The 18,407-nt window shown below is 44.7% G+C and overlaps 1 protein-coding gene across 1 annotated transcript; it reads left to right on the top strand.

The window, feature by feature from the left end:
• The first annotated feature begins 1,092 nt into the window (after positions 1–1,092).
• spry1 (sprouty homolog 1, antagonist of FGF signaling) lies at positions 1,093–5,318 on the top strand. Its single transcript, XM_084010211.1, has 2 exons — positions 1,093–1,828; positions 3,266–5,318. The coding sequence occupies exon 2, from the start codon at positions 3,321–3,323 to the stop codon at positions 4,410–4,412; it is 1,092 nt and encodes a 363-aa protein (XP_083866337.1). The 5' UTR covers positions 1,093–1,828; positions 3,266–3,320; the 3' UTR covers positions 4,413–5,318.
• The last annotated feature ends 13,089 nt before the right edge of the window (positions 5,319–18,407 follow it).

Below are 18,407 nucleotides of genomic sequence, written 5' to 3'. Positions count from 1 at the left end.
CGAAATGCCTCTGGAGGTCATTCAGCTATTGATTTTTCCATTTGAATGGGATAAATTGACTTTGTATTGAACTTCCTTTTCTCATGGATCCGGATGTAGCGCATCCGCGACACCAATCAAACCAGACAGTCAGGAACAGAGAGGAGGGGGCGGCAGCAGGGAGGGGGAGGGGGAGGGGGGCGTCTCTCCCCCTGTCTGCAGGGCTGCTTTTTTCTTAAGGTGGTCCCGCTTTAAACCCACCAACCAACCACCCCCCCTCCACTACAGCCATTCAAAGATCGAGCCATGAAACTCTCCAAACGATGGGAAGATGTCCATATCAGAGTTGTGTAAGCTGCACACTCATCGTGACACATTTGGTTTCCCCTGATGAAGACACACGTAATGGGAACATTCAAGACATCCTGTTGATGTTCCCCCAGAATAATCATCTATCAGCTTAGAGTGGTTCCCAAACCAGCGGGGCTCTTTTAATGGGGTCCAGCTTCACTTTGAGTCATATCGTGTGGGTGTCAGTTATAAACTGCTAAATCCCACCAAGATTATAACTTTGCTTTCAAATGCCTTATCTTGTCATGGTCCCCTGTGTATGAACTGTTCTGATCACATGTTCTCCTATGAAACAAACAGCTAGGCTTTGGTCCTGTGTTTTAAAAAGTATGTGAGCATCTCATTTAAATATAATTATCTGTAAGTTTAAGCCTTTATTTCAGTTAAAATCAGTTTATGTTGTAGATTAATAATATGCCCTTATGCTTATAATAACTTCTATCTTTGAGGGACCAACGTGGTGTTTCAGTTTATTTTAGAAGCAGAGCTAAAGAAAAAAAAAGTCAAAATAAATGTATAAAAGGGGCTTTTACTTGACTTTTTATTCCATGTCTGTGCACCAAACAAATGACAAATCCGAAAGCTCACAAGTAAATGGTGCGTTTGTTACACCACTATTAGTCACATTAACCCTATTCACATCATTATTCATAACCCACAAGAACGGAAACAACTAGTTGTTTCTTCTTCTTCTTCCCTGAGCCCCCTCGCCGAGCCAGCGCCACATAAAAAGCCGTTCCACCTTAACTAGTGCACACATCTCTATCGGCCGGCCTTCCACATCTGCCCAATGAATCAGGAGCGGATGCGATGTATCCTTTTTCAGTGGAGTGAATGGCCAATGGGAGTTGGCTTGTCGAGCAAACACTGAGCCCTGCGTTCCCATTCATTCAGTGCTGAACAGGCCCGCCGAGCTGGAGAGAGCGCGCCGCCGTCTGCGACCAGACGACGCTTCCTGCGAGCGCACACTCCTCAACAACAAAGTAACAGCCGGGACTCGAACGCAACGCTCCGCCACAGACCCGAAGAGGAGAAAGTCTCTGGATATAACCTCGCTCGTGTTTGAATTCCAATCGCTCCGACGCGTTTCTTCCTTTTTTTTAATTTTTCTTAAATTTACAACAATTCCTGCGGGACTTCTATCACTAGCTTGCCTACAGATCGGCCTCCCCAAGTGCGCAGCAGCTCTCCGGGTGCCTGCCTGCCTTCCTTCCCTCCCTCCTCCATCAGAGCTCCGTGGATTTACTGGGTTTTATCCTGGGACCAAATGCACGCGTAACCCGCGCTGAACTTCCCTGCTGAACTAAACCGAGAGAGAGAGAGAGAGGAGAAAAAAAGGGAATAACGCAAAGGGATACACTCGCACTTGGATTAACAGGCGGTGAATGTTATGCATCAGACCTCATAGTCTCCGTTTGGACATTGCCCCTTCCTTTCGGATGGAGTTTTGCTAGGCTGCTCCGTTAATGGATTCCACGTTATGGATGGTTGCACATAGGTACGTATCATCCGGACTATTACACCGTTGTTTTACGCGTGTTGTGTTGCGTTTACGGTGTTTATTATCCGATAGTAAGCGCAGGCAGCCACCTAGTCTGCGCCGATGTGGTGGTGTAAATGCGTTTGCTACACTGGTGCACAGAGCCCAACGCTGTCTGTGTTATTTTCTACGTGTTTGGCACAGAAACGAAATAAAAAAATTAAAAAAACACAAATGAATCTCGATGAGCTGATGAAGTTGATGGGTTTCCATGCCCGTGTCCTTCCGTGGCTCTGCTGTAACAAACACCCTTCCCCCCACGGCGGTTGTTTTCATTCATAAGTTTTTTTTCCCCCGTCTATTTGTACGCGTCCTCTAATGTCTCTTGATCTCCGGCTCTCTGTTTTATAGGATCCTGCTTTTTATTACTGCGTGCGCACGACGTCTTCTCCTTTGAACGCGCTTGAGCCCTGACGCGTTCACTATTCAAAATAATAATACGAGTTTGTTTATTTGCAGAGCGCAAAATGAGATTGTTAAAAGGAGAAAACCTCCCCGCGAGGTTTAATGCGCGTGTCGCGGGGAGGTTTTGGCCTCGTGCAGGTCGGCGTTGCTTCATAACATCCACGAAGGCTCGAACGCACATTCCTGCTGCTGTTCGCGGCACAAACGCGGTTATTGGACACAATATTTGCTTGGAATAAACCTCGAGATATCGCGTCTCGCTGGAAGGTGACGTTTTCAACCCGACAACTTTCGAGCGTCTCGGATCGTTTCTTCAACCAAAGTTTGTATTTACTCGGAACTCGCTCTGACCTTAGGTTTTTTTTTTTTCTTTTTTTTTGCTCTACTTTTGTCCCCCCCGTTTCCCTGAAGTCCTTTTCGGTGGAGTAATAGAATACTAAGTGAGGCAGCTCATTTAGTTCCCTTGGATCGTGTCCTCATTTCGTCGCCGCGCTGCATTTAAATGTTAACTAGTCATACACATGTAAATGAGGAGGGAAAGTATTTGTAGGGCCTACTGAAGTTTAGATGTGTGCGTATTGGGCAGGAAGGTACAAAAAAGGCTTGTTAATAGTCAACTTTTTACCCCCCCTCGTGTTGCCGCACTTAGCGGGATCAAATGTGACATATTGTCATGTTGACAGGATGAAAACAGTCTGGGTCAACTTTAAAGACTCAAATATTGCTTATTTCACTTTAAACAACGCTGCAGGTTGAGACTTGCTATTTTTTGCTGCTGCATAATAGTTCTGTTGTTGTTCAGGAATAATGATAGAAGGCTGATTGGTTTCCACTTGGCTTTGAATTTGAAACAGCCATGTTAATCCCTCTTCTATCAGGACAGTGTGTGTGTGTTGCCAGTTATGCCATGTTTTGGCTCTGTCTGATGATGTCCCCTCCCTCCCTGCCTCTCCTTTGTCTCTCCCCGGCCTCTCTTCCCCCCTCTGGCAGGTTTTCCGATGCATGCCAAGTCCACGGTGAATGTCGGAAGTGGTGATCCCCCCAGATGGAGCTCCAAAGTCAACATGGCCCCGGCGGTTCATTAGTGGTGATCCAGCAGCCTTCCCTAGAGAGCCGGCAGAGGTCGGATTACGAGCGGGAGCTCCAGCATGCCGCCATTCTCTCCCTGGACCAAATCAAGGCCATCCGTTCCAACAACGAGTACACCGAGGGGCCCTCAGTGGTACGGAGGCCCCCTGCACCCCGCATGGCCCCCAGGCCCCAGGACAAGCAGGAGAGGACTCACGAGGTCATCCTCGTTAATGTGAACAACAATTATGAGCACCGGCCGTCGGGTCACCACCACCACATCGGGGGCGGCGTGGTGGTCGTGGCTGGGGGACAGCAGCAGTACGGCGGGTCCCGGGCTCCGGGGCTCAGCCGCTCCACTAGCACAGGAAGTGCTGCCAGTTCAGGGAGCAACAGCAGTGCCTCCTCTGAACAGGGACTCTTGGCACGCTCGCCCCCCACCAGGCCCGGCATGAGCTTACAGCACCACCACAGAGCGGAGCGGCCTGTTCGGACTCAGCCCAAGCCAAAGGCCCTTTCACAGCCCCAGCAGGGACCTCACTTCCATCAGCCTCCACTAGAGGCTCCACTCAAGCCGCAGGGCAAAGGTAAATCAGACTTTTCCGGCCCTGGCAACGGGGTGGTGGCTGCCGCCGGCCACCAGTTCATCTGCGAGCGCTGTGGGAAGTGCAAGTGCAGTGACTGTACGGCTCCCAGGAGCCTGCCGTCATGTCTGGCGTGCAACGGCCAGTGCCTCTGCTCGGCCGAGAGCGCGCTGGAGCACGGCACGTGCATGTGCCTGGTCAAGGGCATCTTCTACCACTGCTCCAATGACGATGAGGGGGACTCGTGCGCTGACCAGCCCTGCTCGCTGTCACGCTCCCACTGCTGCTCTCGCTTCCTGTGCATGGGATTAATGTCGGTACTCTTCCCCTGTCTGCTATGCTACCCACCTGTCAAGGGGTGTCTGAAGGCATGCCAGGGCTGCTACGACCGGGTGAACAGGCCCGGCTGTCGCTGCAAGAACTCCAACACTGTCTATTGCAAACTGGAGAGCTGGGCCCCACAGACCCAGGAAAAGCCTTCCTGATCGCCCCTGTGTGTTTGTGATTGCGTGTGCGCGGGAGACTCTTGATGTGGATCTTATGATGACAATGATAATGATGATGATAGTCACAAATTAATGTTTATCAAACATTCTAAGCACCTCCCACCAGCCTCCCCCTCCTCGCTGCGGGAACCCTAAGGAGCTAAAGCAAAGGAGTAACGAAAACCACTCAATTATTTTTATTTTCTCTGGATCAGGACCATGTTTTTACAGACCAGTGTTTGCCTTAACTGTTTCTATGTCTATCCTCAGCTCCTCATTAACACTATTTTTTTATATATATAAGTTTTACTTCCGTTTTAGGTAGGCAGTTTCCTCTGGGCCTGTGTGCCTAGTGGCAGCTGCCTCTCACCAGATCTGTGAAGGACGGTCTACTATAGGGCAATTATGTAGCTGTTACCTGGTATTCATAGCAAGCAGGTATGTTTGAATTTATTGGTTGCTACCACACTAAAACCGTGGTTCCTATGCTCATGTTGCATTAACGAAAGCACATCCATCTCATAGTATTTTTTTATTTTCCTTTTCTCCACTTGGATATGTTTCTCTCCTTCCACCCATCTGAACTCGTCAAACACATTCTGTGGCATTCTCCCATGTTTCGTTTTGTTTTTCTTTATTTTTGTGTAAATTGTATGCTCAAAATCCATAAGAGGAATTCTGGCTATTTTTTAAAAAGAAAAAATGTCTGTTAAAACATTTTTTTGTTGTAAAAAATATTTATTATGTGAAGCTCTATTATTTTATGATATTTATTGCAAGAGACAGTCTTAAATTTACTCATGTCTGAATATAACAAAATATCAAATACTTACTGAAAAAATTAAAGGGTGGCACAAAAGAAAACTATGTTAACTTTAATGCAGAAAATATATTAATTAATGAAAACTGCCCTGTCTGGTGTCTTGATTGAACTTCTTGGAAACGGTGACCTGCATGTGGAATGAAAGATCTCACTGATTTTAAGGGTTTGTGGGTCTATTTTAACCAGTTTGAGTTCAATGGCGAACAGTAAATCAGTGTTTTCTCTGTGGATGCATGTGTGTGTGTGAGTGTGTGAGTTTGTGTGTGAGTGTGTGTGTGAGTGTATGCTCACGCTGGGTGTGGAATTCCTGGTAAAAAAAAAAAATCAGCAGTGAGTAGAAACAGCTTGTAGCTCAAAATGTGACTGTTTACATTCTTGGAGGGCTTCTTTGCTGCTATTCTCCTCGGTAACCTTGAAAGCTAAACAATACAGGTCATTGACACGATTAGCCCCGAAGCTGCTAGCATCAACAGAGTCTCCACGTTTCCACGAGTTATGCTCACAGGAAGCAACTCTCCTTCTAAACCCCCCTCAACTCCACTCACCACAAGTCACCGCCAAACTATGCGCTGTAGTTTACTCCCCGGGCTTTAACGCCGCTAGATCGGGATGTTCCCAAACTCCCAAATGGTCTCCATATTGTTGGAGCCCGACAGTGTGTGCCTTCAGAAATGAGAGCGACCATTACGAGTAGCCGGGCCACCTGTTCAAAGATAATAAACCGGGGCTATCAATGCTGGGCTTTTATGGCGTGGTTCCTGCACTAAAGGCAACGACAGGGGCAAATCCAGCCCCCACCTCGACCCATGCACCCCCCCACCCCCCCTCGCCTCATTTGGCCGCCTCTTTTTGTCAGTGAATTTATCACTTGGGAAGTCCGCTGACCCCCACCCCCACTGACACCCACCCTCCCACCTCCGGGCCCCCAGGGGATGAGATCATCACTTTGAAAGTTGGTTGGTCAGCCAGAAATGCCAACAGTTGGGGAAACACAAACTGTGACCAGGAATTTCTCCGGGACAAATAACAAAAATACATATACTGCTGCTTAGCTTTGGAAAAAACTGCAGGGTTGGCAAGGAAGCAACAATCTGTAATCAGCTACATGTGACGACCGTGCCCTCAGGTGGTCCGTGCAACAGGCCTGGGATCTTTGGATTCAGAGTTGGGCTAAAACAGGAATATGAACCTCTTGATTTAACATGAGCTTGAAACCCCCTTCGCAGTGAAAGCTGCAGCGGTCCTTTGGAGGAGAAGGTTTAAATACTTCACAGATGAGTAGCTAAACGGTAAACATGAGCACAAAGGAAGTATCTTGTTGCTTTTGTCATTTAGCTGAGCAGGCTTTCACTCAGACTGACTCGCACGCAGTCTTATTCCAGTTTGTCAGCAGTTTGCATTAAATGAACCATCCCTCCGAATGGGCCCTTCTGTACTTAATGTGCCTTTCTTTCCCCCTTTTTTTGGTGGAATGTACCTTTTGTTGCTCTGAATAGTTAAGAGTGGATTAGCGATTTGTCAATTTCCTGTTACCTTTCAGAGCTGCAATTCGAGCCCCATTTGCTCCTGGCTCCTGGATGATAGCAAACAATAGGAGGCTTTTTTCAGGTTTCATTATAGTTCCCCTGTACGGATGAGGAGGGGTGGAAGAGATCTAAACTGTATTCAGGAGGTGGTGAACAGGAAGACAGTGTTTACTTGATATTTTCCAGCCTAAGCCAAATAAGGAAACAGATCCTACTCCCACCATTTCCACATGTTGGCTCCGTCCAGTCCTTAACATGTCTCCTAAATCTGTGATATAATCGGCGGAGGTGTCTAAAATAACATTTTACGGCCTGCGCATAGTTTCTTTCCCTTTTCCGTCACCCTGCCACGTGAACTACTCTGCAACCGCATCACAGGGCTACCACTCCACTGTCAATAAAAAAAGAAGTGAAATATGAGTCAGTATTAAGTAATTCAGCGACAAAAATGGTCATAACGCCCCCCTCCTCTTTCTCTTTGCACTTGTTTCAGAGTAAATTTAGCCGCTCCACACACCCACGTAATGCTATTTAGAGTTGTCAGGCTTGGCGGGTCCCTCGCTGCAGCTTTCAGGTTTTTTTGAGGCCATACGAGTGCAAACACGCATGACTACCAAGTGAGTCATGGTGGAACCTCCAACCCACACATCCTACCGGGGCAGTCCTTTTCTTAGCCAGGGCACCGCTGCCGGCACAGCCGCAATGCAGCAGGATACTCTATAAACAGTCGTCCTCCTCCACAGCATTCATCACCAAAAGTCCTGCTTTCCTCCGCCTCCTCATCTGGTTTCCATTATTTCCCCTCATGGCATATAATTAGAAATTAGCAATCAGGGGAAACGTGGGGGCGGTGGATTTTTGGAGAGGAAGGACTTCAGCTTAATGACCAAAGTTTATGGAAGTTATCTCCTCAGATATTTGCTTTTTGGATGATCTCGGCATGCTGGAGGGACATGGGGAGAGTTGATGTGTTTGGAAACCGCTCCAACATCCACAGTTGGCCTCCACAGGATTAGAATGACATTGAAAAAAAATATCAGATAGCCATAAAACATTTGAGTGCAGGTCCTGATAAAGTCACTGCTATAACTCACTATGTCCTAAAAACTACACAAACAGTGCACTGCTGTTGTTGGGTAAAAAAAAACATGTATATCCAAAATGTAAACGCCTTTGTAAATAAGAAAAGCAGACTTGTGTTTGCCTCGACCACCATGTGTTTCAGAGTTTATATAACAGGTTTAGAAAAGGTTTGGTTTGGAGAATTTTCTCAACCCACAGAGGAACATGTAATCCTTCAACTGAACTTAAAACGTAAGAAATACCCCCAACTTGGAGATGGGATATTTTCACCCAACAGAGATGATATTATAAAGGCTGTTTTTGGCTTGACAACAGAAAAGTCCAATGCATTTTGCGGCTCTGAGAGGTCCAAGCGGTCAACATTTGAAGAACTTACACATGATTGTAGCTGCAGTTCCTCGTGGTTGACTTCTACAGTGGTATGACTGGTTTATGTGCAGAAAATAGATCTAGAAATTCTCATGGAAGGATGTGTTGAAAGATTAGATCATATAAACCCATACAAACTTCATTATCAATGGTAGGCTCACTAAGATTTTGTTTCCAGTGAGATTTCGGCCTCGACACCAAAGACAATGGAAGAGAATGTGATTTTTTATTGTTTTTGGTGCTCGCTGCATTGAAAAACTAAATATTTTTTTTAAAAGTGTCTTTCCAGAAAACGGTCCTGTCTGCTATGGATAATCCACAAACCTCACTATCAACAATTATCACGTGGAACTACTTTTTGAAGCTGCCGATTATTCAAATAACTGGAAGATTTCTGGAAACACATGTTGTTGAGATTTGAAATGTAATTTTCATAGTTTTGAGCAGCACAAAAAACATTTTTCTCCTTGTACTTGAGGGAAGTATGAAATAGGAGTGGCCAAAATCTCCAAACCAAATAAAATCTGGTCATTTGGGACGAACTCATGCTGGAGAAAACATTTCAATGCTTCTGGCTGCTTCCTGTTTGTCAGACGAGCGGCGTTTCTTTTGACAGTCATTAAGCAGCCTCTTTCCTTCTCAGGAGCCATAAAGTGCCTGTAGGGACGACCTGGTGTTTTATCAGGTGTCGAGGGCCATTCAGGATGGAGGTGTTTCATTGGGGCTTGAGCCTCTCATTTGCTCCTGGGTACACACGCCCACCCACAGGAACAGTGGTGTAAAACCTTCACACCCCCCCGTCCTAACCTGCTATGTGTCTATGCAGCGTTACTACCTCTGTGATACCACATTCTTCTCCGAGCCCCCTTCCTGTCTCTTGTCTTTGTCTGCCATTTTTATGGACAAAGGCCAGTTGGAGGGGATGATGATGGCGGCGAGGAGGAAGGAGGAGGCCCCTTGATCAATACAACACACAACCCTTGGCGATCATTCAGTTCCCTTTTGTAATTAATGGCCAGGCGTTATTCCAGCTGTGGACGAGATTTGCTCTTGATCAATGGCTTCTATTTCATCAGCGCGATTGACTCATCAGTATTCAAAGTGACACTTCCTTCCTGCAAAGTTAGCGCAAAGGCCTTTGGCAGCTCTCTCAGGCCCCAATAGGCCGGCCTGTGATTTTGTATTCCGCTTGCTAATTAAATCAGCAGGGTGTTTGTCTCAGTGTTGCTCTTACTGGAGACTGTTGCTGGAAACAGTCCGTTGTCAGGAGTCGTTAGATTTGATCTCCAAATATGCTCAGAAAGCTTATAGTAGGGGATATTTCCAAAATGGCAATAAGATCAGAGAATGACTAATGCCTTCCAAAAAATAAATAAATCACCTCCTCAAATAAAAAAAAAACAACTTTTCAGAAAAAGTCCACAAGGAGCCTGATAGTTGCTGGCTGCTTAAACTTTTTCTCACATAGCGTAACTCTGACAAGATCACGTCCTTGTTCCTCTCTTAACAGCCTCAGGGGACAGTTTTGTGTGTTTGCTGCTGCATTCCAGGCCCCCTACAACCATTTCTGTTCTCTTTTTCCCTTTGATATCTCAACCAAGGACAACAAGAAAAAAACTCATATGCACATTAAATAAGTAGCGAGAACGGTAGAGAGATGGATTGATAGATTAGTGTGTTTGTTAGCGAGGAAGGAGAAGAAGCTTGCTCTTTCTTCATCCACCGTTTCCTCCCCCTTCATTCCCTCTCTTTTTGAGATTAGACTATGCATCCAGACAGATGGTTCCCGTCTGCTGGCTTTTTTCAATTCACTTCCTCTCCTCACAGACAGCCACCCTTCCCCCCTCTGCTGTCTCTCTCCCTCCCTCCCTTCCTCCTCTCTCTCTCTCTCTCTCTCTCTCTCTCTCTCTCTCTCTCTCTCTCTCTCTCCCCCTCCAACGGCTCCTCTGTTATGTGGCCAGAAATAATCTTTTATTGCCCAGTTGTTCGGAAGTGACCTCCTGCCCTTGATTAGATAGGGCCAAGTCCTATCACACGATTGTGTTTGAGCTGGCGGACCGAACCCCCCCCCCCCCCCCCCCACACACACACACACACACACCAGCCCCATCCTTTTTCCAACCCCCCGTCCCTCTCTCACTGCCGGGGCCTTGGTGATCCTGTGTGAGGGGACAACAATAGGGGGCTTTAGTCCCGTCCGGCTCTTCTCGGCTGGGGGGCAACAGGGTGGGGGTCATGAGGGACTTTCTTTTTTTTCCATCAGTCAGCCAGTCACCGGCTGCAAGTTGCAACCCTCCCTCCCTCCCTCCATGACCTTCCCCCGAAAGCCTCCATCCCATCTCCAGTACGACGGTTAACCTGCCAGTTGCCGGTTTGCTCACCCTTCGACCCTCCAAAGCCTCCTCCTCCTTCCTGTCCCGATGACCACCCCCCACCTTTAAGAGCCTCCCCAGACACAGATAGTCTCCACTATCAGTGGACCTTTGAGTCTGCTGTGTGGTCGGCCGACAGGAGGGCCTGGGGGATTACTTGGCCTTCGTTTTCTACCTGGTTTGCAGCCAACATAAGGATAATACGTTTAAGAAAAATACCATTTCAATCTGCCCGTGTACGATGACGTAGACTAATGTTTTCATAGACAATGCAATCAGACTTTTTTAGCAACCAGAGGAGTCGCCTCCTGATGGCCAGCAGAGAGTTTGCAGGTTTAAGGCACTTGAGCCTTGGCTTCACTTTTAAGGACCAGTTTAGGCAGTTGCCCTCTAGCATAGCCTACCATGCAGTTCATTCCTGATCTTAAGTCTGCCCTTATTTGCGGTACTCAGTAATTCCCACATTTAGCCGAATACCACATTCTAGTAGATTTACAATCAGAAGAATGTGTCAAACAAATCATATCGGTAATATTTCACTGGCTGGTTGGGAAAGTCCATAGACCATTTCAGACACCCCCTGGGTACAAATTGAGTCTTTGGAATTGGAGACATGACATCAACCCACAACTTTGGCTCTTATTGCACTGTGGTTATGTTCCTCAATCGTATAACCTCACAAACTATTCAGTTAGTTTTAACAGGAAGACTCAACAATCAAACCACTATCTCCATCAAAGAGACAACATGATGTCACGTCTTACTTTTTGCGTAAACTATTTTTCTAACTTTAGTGTCAGTTTAACAGCAGTGGAACTACTCCAGGGGAAAAGGAGCCATTTTTTTTTCTGCAGCGTCTTGTTTGCCTCCTTGTCCTCCGGAGCTGTAAACCCATAACAAAACCCTCGGTGTCCAGTTTCGCTTTGGGAATGAAGGCCAGGCTGTGTGAATAGGGGGAGAATAGACAGGAAGACAACTCTGATTACCTCCATAAAGCCGCTGACCTCATGTCGCTCCCTCTTCTACTTCTTCTCCCTCTCCACCTTTTGCAAAACAGCAACCGCTTTTTCCACGTTACACATGTAGCTTGTATAAACGTATTAACGTATAATGTTAAGCTGTACCATATTTAGGCATACGAAGCATGTTTTCTTACTAAAGAGCATCAACATAAAATAAAGATGACAGCTATTAACCTCAATAAATCATGTTGCAAATCCATATATTCAAGGGTTTTGTCAAGACAAGACTTTTAGTCCAAATACAAGCTGCCTGAGGACCATCATAGCAAAACAGATTCAAGTCATGTCCGACTTTTCAAATAATGAAATGCCTTTCAGAACAGATGACGGCAGCTTTGTATCAAGTTCCTCCAAAATGTTTTTAATAATCACGTTACTGGCTGTTTACAGTCAGCCTATTACAGTGACTGAATCAGGCCTTCTGCACCCTGCACTCCTCCCTCCCTCCAGGGTGTCCAGCCCCAAATCCAAAGCAGGGGTGTCCTGAACAGGAAGCTTAGAAGCCCCCCCTCCCCTTACAGCAGGGAGGGGATGGGGGGGCTGTAGATCAAAGAGAAAGAACGCAGAAAAGGCTTATCTGTTGTTGATTTTAGGCTTACGCTCAAGCACAGGGTTCTAGAAATGTGTTAAGGAATTACAGGGTTGGATCATCGAATCTCCCTCTTTTCATCCAGTTTTAATGCATTTGTCCCTCCAGGTTTTTGGAGCTGGGGGTGTTCTGTACAAATTTGAGGGGTGCTTTGAAAGTGAAAGCAAAATAATAAGAGCAGATAATCGAAAAAAATGTGTGTGAGAGAGAACAAGGGTGTTAAGTAAACAAACAAACAGAATGTGACGCAGAAGAAATAGTCATTTGTTTCCAAAACTGACAATCAGGACTCCTCGCTCTTATATATATATATATATAAAAAAAAAGCCCCAGTAGATTTCAATAATTTCCCTTCCCTCTCTGCTTGGTCTTTTACATTTCAATTTCGAACTCAGCAAGAGGTACGATTCTATCTCCATCACCTTCAATGGCAGTATTATGCCAAAGGGGAAATTGGACCTTAAGGGCAGGCACTTTCCCTGCTGTAGATCTTATTAAGTACGTCCCTCCATAATACAACCCAGCTTGACTCTGCGAGCCCACACCCCTTCACAGAAACAGGCCTGTCAATCACAGCTCCTGGCAGGGCTCTGACATGGTCAACTATGGCATGATCGACACCTCGTAGGATGTGAGCTCTGGGGGAGTATAGAGAAATGCTGCTGTACCACCGGGAGAAAATATTTTCTACGTCACTGCTCAGCCGGGGCATGTGTGCGTTTGTCAAGTTGTCGGAGGTCTGACGGCTGCTGTTTGGCCACACAAAGCTGTTTTCAGTGAAGAGAAGCGAGGCTGGATGTTCACCATTATATATTTGGAGTTGTAGTATGCAGATACGCAATCCTGCACACCATCCTGTGGAACAGAAACAACGCTTCAGTGCTTTCCAAACTCTCAGAGGGCCCAAATTTCCAAAGTAATTTTCCTTGCAACCCAAAAGTGTTGTTGTAGACTACTGTGCAGGCCGGTCGGATATTCCAGGTTTAAAAGTATAACAATCATTTGGCCTTCCTGACAGAGCATGACCTCAGGAAAGTTTGGCAGCATAATGAGAGCAATTTAAATGTTTTATTTTCCTTTTAATTCACAATCTTGTGTATCTTCCAACATTTCTTTAGGATCTGGCCCACACATAAGTCTTTAAATTACTTTTGAAATATTTGATAATTTATTTCCAAAGTGTGTTTGGCCGTCTTACCTTTAGCAAGTTAACAGTTTCTATTATGTCTAATAATTGGATTGGGGAACGCATGGTATATGGATGACTGGCTTGTGTAAAGGCTCACATATCAATGTGTGCAGTCTCAATATATGGAAAGTAAATACATATGGAAAGTAAATACAGTACATAGTCCATATATGGGCATACATAATATTATTTTAATTTTGCATTTCTGAATAAAAAAAAATATATATATAGTACATAAAAACTAAAATGTATTCCTGCCATACTGATATATTTGATCAACATGCATATTTTGTTTAGTGATTTTTGATGAATATACTGCAATATATACCGTATATAAACATTTTTTACAATGCATGTTATATGCATATATACAAGCAGCAGAGAAACTGAGATTTACTAAACCCCGTCTTCTACAAAATTACGTTTCCCTACAACTAAACTATACTCTCAATTACATTTTGAGGGAAATTTGTCTTTTTAAAATGAGGCTACAAATCTAGTTGGTCAAAACACCATGGTTTGGCTTAAAATGACAAACAAATAATAAATAACAAAACAAAAACGCAGCCAAAGTACTTGCTTCCCATGGGACACAAACATCAGTCTCCTGAGTCAAAGCCCAATGGTATTTGACCCACCCATCACCCCAACATCTTCCCTACATGGACTTCCACAGACTCATTTGAAACAATTGTGTGATAGGTCAAGGGCAAATCTACTCCACGAAAAAGAGTATTTCCTTCAAAATGTAATTCACAATGCAGTTTTGTTGTGTGGAAATCTGTTTGAAACTGTGACCTTTGGGTTCAAGAGAAAACACTTTCCCCTGGAAACGTCATTGAGAGTGACACGTTAGAAGCATGGAAACGATACCAGGTACTCGGAGGCAGAAAGAGCCTGACTGTACTCTCTTGCCACAAACATTAGCAGCACTTGGTTCCTGGTGGGTGGCGATATCGGACCGTCGACGAGATGCTGCAAATGGATGCAGTGATGTGGATCAATTTGCTTAAACTGTTGTTAATACCTGAATCTAAAATGATGTTGGTTCCTGTTCATAGCTTCAGCTCCAGCAGGCCAAACAGCACTGCAAAGCAGATGGAAAAACACAAAAAAAAACGAGCTGTCACGCAGGGGCCTATAGCTGTTCGTCTGCATCTGTTCCAGGGTCCGGCTCCAGAGACGGCCAGCTGTGGAGGCCGTGTGAGAAGTTGAAAGGAAACTTCAGCTGCCCTGCGAATCTCACACCATTACTCAGGATGAATCAAAAGAGGAACACTTTGGTCGAACAAAAGGAAAGCGGGAGAGGAAGAGAGAGTGAACGAAAAAGTGAAACCAGCTGTCTGGAAGTGCCTTCTTTACAACGGTGCACATTCACAGTTCACGTTTGGCCACAATCAAACGCCCAATTTGCCTTTACAGGAATATCGGAGATGTTCTGCCAAGGTCCGTTTTTTTAAGGGGATAGGTCAGGCTGCCCTCTTGTATTTGTGCCTTTAAAATAGATATATGAGGTGTAGCTAGTGCAGACAACAAAGGGCCCCCTCTAATGCTTTCCTTTCCTGAGGGGTTAGAGCACACACTGCGCCCACATCAAGCCTCCAGACTAACCCCCACCATGCTTTACAGGTGCAACCTTAAAAGAGCCCTCGTTCAAGGCGGGCAGGGCGCCTGCAGTTTAAAACAAAAAGCCCTTCCACGTCTCTCCCTCCTGTTTCTTTCCATTTCTTTCCCAGCACTCGTTCTCATGTGATCACTTTAAGGTCGGGGGATTTTTTATTTTGTTGCATCTGATGCCAACGCTCTATGAATTTGACCTTTGCACTCCGTACCATCGGCTGCATGTCATGATGATGATTGAGGAATGAAGCTGGAGCTCTAACTCTGAAGGAGAAAGCAGGTTGAATGTGAAGAGAGAATAAAAACAGAAATGATTGATCAAAGTGTACAGGATTTCTTTGTTCCAACAGGAAATTCTCGTAGAAGTGCGGCAATGGGTGTCTATCAAACCATGACTCTGGAATGCTTCTCCCGATTACACTGATCAAGGAGACAATACAAAAATATGCAGCGAGTGAATATAAACTCCTGGACATGTTGCTTTAGGAACGATCCAACATGATTTCAAAAATGCCTAAAAATGTCATAAAATATCATAAACATCAACAGACACATTGTCCTGAAGTTAAGATGAGAACAGAGAGCCTCAGACAAAGTGAACGAGAGACAAAGACAGACACAGATGGGCAGACAGAGAACATTTTGCTTCACAAAAGGCTTTTCATGAATGAACTTCAGCTCCAGATGAAGACCCTGAAGGCTTCAAGCTCAAAAAAGAGATAGAAATTGCCACTGGTCTTCCTCCCTGCGAGCGTTTCCCAGCCTCCCGTGTATGCCGGCGAAGTCAGTCAGGTATTCTTTGGACTTTGTGACTTTCCATCCACTATCTACAATCCAAACGGAAACAAGGTTGTCAGGATGCAATTAAAACGGCAATAAATCCCCCCTCTGATTAGTGGTTATTGTAACCCATCATGCTAAAGGTTGCAGCTTTTCTCTCCGACCCTGTACCAGACAAGTTGATCTTGAATTGACCCATAGGTCTATAAAACAGATAAGGGTCCTCAGGAAGTACACCCCATAAACACTGCAAGAGCTTATAGCCCCTAAAAGTGAATAACAACCTTGCAGACAATTGATCATGGATTGACCTATATTGATGAGTCTGTCTTTCACATCTGCTATTATTTGTGTTATTTGATCCAAAAGGAGGACTTCCTGGAAGCGTAGCAAAGTGTATTTTATGTGCTTACACATATGATTTAAAGGCGTTTTCATTCAAACCATCCACATCCGAGTGCATGGAGTTGCATTATTAAGGCTTTGTGGATGATGACATTTTCTTTTCCCATTTAAAATGACTTCTTTCTTATATTCTTACATTTTTTGAATGAATGAAAAAATTAACTTCAGGTCTTAATGAATGAATGGACTGACAAATCTGTGGTGTTTAAGAGTGGAGTTTTTAACCAGAGCATGAATTTCTCTTTTAAAAAACGCATAACATAATAAACAACCAGATGGAATAGTTACGCCTTCATACCAAAAATATAAAATATAAATAAATACTAAAAAAAGGGAATGAAAAAATACAGTGAAATATAATGGAATTAAATGCAAATAAAAATGTGGTGACAGATGGACTGACTCATAGTAACTGTAAGAGAAGAGACCCATTTCCTTTTAAAGAGGATGATTTCCTCTTGAATGCCCAATTTAATAATTTAGCCATTCATCATTTTCCCGACTGGAAACACAGTGAAACAGGAAAGAAAACTAGCCTTGAATGTTAATGGGGACGGGCTAATCAACGGTCAGCTATTATTCAAGCAGAGGTCGCGCTCCCTGCAGAGGAAGTGCACCGCTATCATCAATCTGGTCACAAGGGCCTGCATGAGAAAGGAGCTGGAGGTCGTGGGCGGGGTTAAAAGTTTAGTGCACTGTAGGTGCCAAACAGTACATTCAATCCTTTCACACCCCGCCGCCACCACTATCTACATGTCAATGGACCCTACGTGTTGACTTGGTATGTTCCACTTCCACAGGAGCCCATTGTGGCGTCGTTGTCATTTATCATTTCTTCTTTGTCATCCTGCTTTTTCCTTCCCTTCCACAGTTTTGACTAACTTGGCTGTCTGATTGAGGAGAGAGGGAGGTCTGCTGGTAGGGGAGTGGGTGCCGGGGTGGAGGGGAGGAGGAGGTGGTGGAGGAGGAGGAGGAGAGCGGGGGTAAGACACATTGAGTTTGCCAAGTCAGGCAGAACGATCGACAGGAAGCCAGGCAGGAAGGAAGACGAGCCTCTCCCCATGAAGTGCCATTGTTTATGTGACGTGACTTGAAGCAGCCAGAAGTGACTGGTGGTGGGCTCCTCGGCTCCTCGGCTGCTCTGACTCACTTCTCAGCGCGGCACAGCACACGCACAGATGGAAAATACAATAGAGGCACACATTTCACTTCTCATATAGTTCAATACAAACTCAGGTCTAATCCTGATGAGTTGGGCAAATTCACCACGTTGAGTTGAGAAGAACATAGAAGCTGTTTCCAACGTTATATGTTCACATGTACTCTACCTCATGGTGTGTTGGTCCACACCACTCAGAAATATTTTGTAACTGAATTTTTTTTTCTAAACAATTGCTTGCTGACTAACATTTTTTAAAAAGTCCAATTAAAAAAAAGTTTAAATATTTTTTGAATGGTAAATACATTTTCCAGTAACTTTGCATGACTTGTGGTTTAGACTACATTCAAACTAAATAAAAAAAATAAACAAATAAAATAGTGAATACATACCCCCCCCCCCCCTTTAATATTCTATCAACAAATTTAAAATGACACATTTCAACATTATGCCCTAATGTTCATACACACCTCAAATAAATCAATCGGTATAAAACAATAACAACATAAACAATATAAATCAAGACCACGTCCTATGTCCAAGGTGTGGTTATGGTCAGGGCTGCTGAGACATTTACAGGTTTGGGAAATAATAAATGTCTTGCAGCATGTCATGATTTGACATTGCAAGCTCACCTCGGAAATCTCCCACAAAATGTCAAAGTAGTTGGTTGGCTTTAGACTACAGATACATATACTGTAGTCTAATATCTTTTTCATAAGATAAATTTAGGTGAATTGGACTTTATTAAGCTTCACTCACAGACAACTTCTTGAAAAGTTCATCATGCTGCACACATCGGCCTAAACAATAAAGCATCACACATTTTTAACTCTAGCTTCTCTTTCCCAAAGTGATATAATTGGTTCATATTGATCCCCTGCTGCATTATGTCCCGCCCCCAACATCCTGTTTAAACAGGAGATACATCACATCCAGGAAGTAAGATTGTTTCAAAACTGGCACTCCACTGGAAATTGAGTTTTCCCAGTGATAGTTAATGTTTTGACTAACCTGTTGACGGTTTCAAATTGGACAAGAAATTGATTCCAGACATT

The sequence above is a fragment of the Eutrigla gurnardus genome, assembly GCF_963514095.1.
Source record: "Eutrigla gurnardus genome assembly, chromosome: 5".
Classification (NCBI taxonomy): domain Eukaryota; kingdom Metazoa; phylum Chordata; class Actinopteri; order Perciformes; family Triglidae; genus Eutrigla; species Eutrigla gurnardus.
This window is presented reverse-complemented; position numbering and strand designations above follow the sequence as displayed.

Coding starts and splice junctions, on each gene's coding strand:
- spry1 (XM_084010211.1), top strand. CDS start 3,321: ATGGAGCTCCAAAGTCAACATGGCCCCGGCGGTTCATTAGTGGTGATC.